This window comes from Euphorbia lathyris, chromosome 10, assembly GCF_963576675.1.
Source record: "Euphorbia lathyris chromosome 10, ddEupLath1.1, whole genome shotgun sequence".
Taxonomy (NCBI): domain Eukaryota; kingdom Viridiplantae; phylum Streptophyta; class Magnoliopsida; order Malpighiales; family Euphorbiaceae; genus Euphorbia; species Euphorbia lathyris.
Genome location: NC_088919.1, coordinates 43163695 through 43168299, shown reverse-complemented (window position 1 = coordinate 43168299; position 4605 = coordinate 43163695). Strand labels below are relative to the sequence as shown.

Sequence of the window (4605 nt, the reverse complement as noted above, 5' to 3'; positions counted from 1 at the left end):
TGCCTCGTTTATATTGGTGAATATATGAAGTTTTAGCATTCCATAACTTTATATATAACATAAAAGATAGACTATAACCGGTTAGATAACAAAGAAACAACAATTTCACCTAGAATTATTCTGTTGACGTTAGGTAAGACTACAGTACACATGGAATTTGACTTCATGTTCATCTAATTCTCAACATCAAAGAGTCAATTTTTCAATAACATAAACCTAATATAATTGGCCAAACATGATTATATATCATAATATACTCTTGAGAGAATGTTTTAGCTAGACTCATTTTCACTTCAAATACTGTTTTTTACACAGTATAAACAGTACTTGTTAGCAAAACTTTATCCCATTCTTATGGTAAAATACTAAAAGAAGAAACAACAAACAAATTATAAAAAGCTGGTTTAATCCTCCCAAAAAAAAAAACACCAATAAAGACAAAAAAAAAAAGTTGATTCTTGCTACATATTTAAACATACATATTGCATAAATACACCTAAAAACTATTACATTTCTTCTCAATTGATGATCAAAATGGTTTATTATTTGCTTGAGCTGACTTTATTTCTGTGTCCAATGAGCTCATATTGATTCCATGTTGATGTTGATGTTGTCTTCCACCAATGTTTCTCACCATACCTCCAACTCCTAGAAAATCCAATGTCAATTTATCAGACTCCCCCATATTTACTCCAAGACTTTGATGCAACTTTGCCTCATCAAACCCTCCTGTGCTGTTTTGGGGCTGCTCTAATGATATACCACTGCCTGCAAACCCACCAAAGCTCCTGTCTTGCCCGTGTCCGCCCCCGAAAATCGATGACCCTCCGTGAGCAAGAGAGTTCATTAATCCTTGAAGCTGGTTTTCACTTTCAAGTTGATGATCCCCAAAACTACTGCTGTAGTTAGGGGAAATAAGGGACGGTCTTTCGGACTTATTTCCGGAACCTCCTAGGCCTCTTAGTAGTGTAGTTGAATTGTTGGTGCTGCTTGTAGTTGAGCCCATTTGAGCAGCTTTTTGAAGCAATGCAGTTGCAGACATATGAGGAGTCATGTTTTCTTGCTGCATAGATGAGCTATAAAGAGAGGAGAGACCAGAACTAACATGATCACCGATGTTTGAAAAGAGTCCGGTTGTTGTGCCTTGGCCGGAATTTCCATAAGGGTTGTTAGGATTCATGAAGGTGGAACTGGAATTGGTGTTATCAGAACCTGAGTTTGTGTTTGAGAAGAAGCTAAGGTTGAAGAGATTCGAGGCGGACGGGTTGTTATTGCTGTTGTTGTTGTTGGTGGTGGTGGAATGAAGATCATGAAGTTGCATCAAACCATGTAAATGTTTATTAGGATATGAAGATTGGTTTCCATCAGACATGAAAAATGCAGATGAAGGCATTGTGTGCATTGAAGAAGAGTTTGAAGGAGATATAATGTGCTCAAATTTAGGTCCCCCGGCATTTCCTAGCCTTAACATATCAGTAGATGGATGATTCTGATCTTGCAATGAAGGAATCTGAGAACCCACTTGAGATAAACCTAAACTCATGTGATTGTTTCCATACAGATGACTTCCTAAGCTCGTTGGATGCCTTGCACTTTCTTGAGCCAGTGCATCACAGAATGCCCTATGTGTAATGAAACTGTCACGCCTGCATCAATTTCAATTCAGCAAAATCAAACATTAGTAGTCCGCAGCTGCGTGCAATAAACCCGACCAATAAAAAAAAATACATACCACCTCATTAGGAGAGTTTTGACTATACTTAAGACGCACCACATCAGCCGTACACCCAACTAATAATCTAGACCCTAAAATATAAGCCCTAAACTCTAAATTATAAACCTTTAGAGTTAAAATATATGATATGTCATCAAATTATTATCCGGTGGACCACGTTATTTGTACACTTATCACATTTTCATTGGTAAGATCTAATAGACCAGGATTATAATATAATTTAGCCTACTATACAAGACTTTCTACTATACTCTTGGAGTAATACACTCGACGAATCAAAGAACGGATGTATATATGATTTATGAGATTCAAGTCTTACTTTCTTCATGAAGAAATGCAGCTTTATTTGTGTAATTTAACTGGAGTATTCTAAAAAGTTTGAACCTTATAAGAGACAGAAGAGAATTAAAAAGAAAAAGATGAAGAAAAAGAAGGAAAGCTTTAGTTAGGGTAAGGGTTTCTATATGAAGATAAGAAAAGAAGTAATGATGAAAGCAATCAAAAGTGTGAATACCATATAAAGAACTGGGAGTTGAGTAAATGAAGAGATAAAAAAAGATACTAGTTTGATGAAAAACCAGAAACTCAAAAGCTATAACTTCAATCAATAGTAATAATAACCCTCTTTTTCCATACAAGGAATAATTTCCATTATCGTGAAAGTCATCAATAATGAACGACCACATTCTCACCAGACCTTTCAAAAAAACACATTCAAACATTCTCTCTCTCTCTCCCCCATTAAATGTAACAGACCCCAGTCCTCTACCTAGCCCCATAGTAGCCTGAAACTGAATGAAAGTAGCTGAAAGTGAATGAAAGTAGTAGATAGATAGATATGGAGAATTGGGGAGTTTGTTAATTATGACATGCTATAGAAAGGAGCATCTTAATTAAATTCATACAGCCCTAAGTGGCTATACAAGGAAAGAATTGGAGAAGAGCCAACCCAGAAAAGAACAAACTAAATAACAAAATCCAACTCATATCCTTGCTGACACTCTTTAACAACTACACGTGAATAGAGAAATAAGACTAATGGCGTTGTTACCAAGAAAACACATGACACTTTTTTTTTTCTTTCTTCTTCTTCATTTCTATGAAGACCCTTCTCTCTCTCTACACCATTTCAGTTTCTCAGGTTATTCACATGGAACCACTCCTTCTGAGAGAGTTCTGCCATGTCAAAACATAGAAAAGAGAACACTAAAACAAAACCCCTAAACAAGGCCAAGACAAAGAGGTAAAATAAAATCTATGATTAACCCTTTTTCCCCTCTACAGTTTCCCAAAACAAAAGTTTTTGTTTTGGGTGCCCAAAAGTTTCAACTTTTAAATCATTTCTTCAATTATACTTTTATTGACATCATAGCAACAAGGAATTGTTGAAACCCATGACTGTAATTTTATGGAGGAGAAAGAGAGAGAAGATGATGGAGAAGATGATGATAATAAGTTACCTTGAGAAAAGAGTGCCACAGTCACATCTGTATTCTCTAGTTCCACAAGTTTTAGAATGGGCTTTCCAATCAGATTGAACAGCATACCTCTTGGAGCATTTCTCACACTTCCATTTCTTCTCACCATGTTTTCTAGAGTAATGTTTTTTGATGCCAGTAAGGTCACCAAGAGCCCTAGAAGGGTCATGGTGAACACAAGTGGGCTCAGGGCATAAATAAACCTTCCTCTTTACCTCTTTTGTTGTCTTCTGCTTAAGCTTCCAAGGTAGATTATGTCCTCTTCTGTGTAGCTGTAAGTTTTGTTCCCTTTGAAACCCTTTGTTGCATACCTCACATATGAACCTGTTTGTTGCCATTAGAGTCTTCGGAGATAAAGCTATCACCTCCGCATCTGGATCTGCATTAATTCATCACAATTCACAACTCAAATCCCATCAATCTTAATAAACCCCAATCCCAATCCCCAATTCACTTACTTGGATTCCCAGGTTGATTCCTCTTCTTCTTAGGAGGTGGGGGTGGGATTGTTGAAGAAGTAGTAGTAGTTGTGGATGAAGAGTGCTGCTGCTGCTGCAACATCTGCTGCTGGTTTTGAATTTGACTCTCATCCCTAGCCCGGAAGAAAGATGTAGATGAGGAAGCAGCAGCCATCTTTGAAAATTGGACAAAGAATCCATTAGAATTGGTGGAATGGAAAGAAACAAAGAAAAGAGATTATATATATATAAATAAAGAAAGACTTACCAGATGAAACCCAGAAGGAACCAAGAAGAAAGATTGAGTTAAAACCCAGAAAGAACCAAGAGAAAAGTATAAAAAAGAGACAGCTACAATCCGGAGATAGAAAAGAAGAAAACAAGTAATCTTTAGACGTATTTTGCTTGCTACCTCTTTGTTTCAGAGAAGTTGGTTTGTTTTTATAATACATCCATCCATCTATCTCTCACACACACTCTCTCTTGCTCTTATTTCTTTATAATTCAATCATTTAATATTTCCATGTATATACATACACACAACACATACATGCCTATCATACACATAGGAATAATAATATCATTTATTTTCCGTTACATATGTAATTTTACAGAAAAAGGCAAACAGTAAATTTATAGAAAAAGGGGGTTTATATATGTCACTGTATAAGGCAGCTCTCTCTCAGGCAGGGAAATGTGTCTGTATTCGGCGATAGTTAGGGGCCACCTTGCCTTCGTTCCCATAATGGACTAACCTTGTTCCCATCTCTTCTTCTCTAATTTCAATCAATACGACAACTCTTTCACTCGTCACTCTTTCCTTTTTCTTTTTCTTTTTCTTTTTCACTTCTACCCTTATTGTGAATCCATTTTCATATCTGTAAAATTTTATAACTTTTTATTTCTCCAAGTTTAGTTATATGGTTATTCGGAT

The 4605-nt window shown here is 36.1% G+C and overlaps 1 protein-coding gene across 1 annotated transcript; it reads right to left on the bottom strand.

The window, feature by feature from the left end:
* Positions 1 to 265: 265 nt before the first annotated feature.
* On the bottom strand, positions 266 to 4234 carry LOC136209542 (protein indeterminate-domain 5, chloroplastic-like). The gene is made up of 4 exons (XM_066001040.1): positions 3940 to 4234; positions 3672 to 3846; positions 3196 to 3592; positions 266 to 1646 (listed from the first exon to the last, which is right to left on the bottom strand). The coding sequence occupies exons 2-4, from the start codon at positions 3844 to 3846 to the stop codon at positions 530 to 532; spliced, it is 1689 nt and encodes a 562-aa protein (XP_065857112.1). The 5' UTR covers positions 3940 to 4234; the 3' UTR covers positions 266 to 529.
* Between the last annotated feature and the right edge of the window lie 371 nt (positions 4235 to 4605).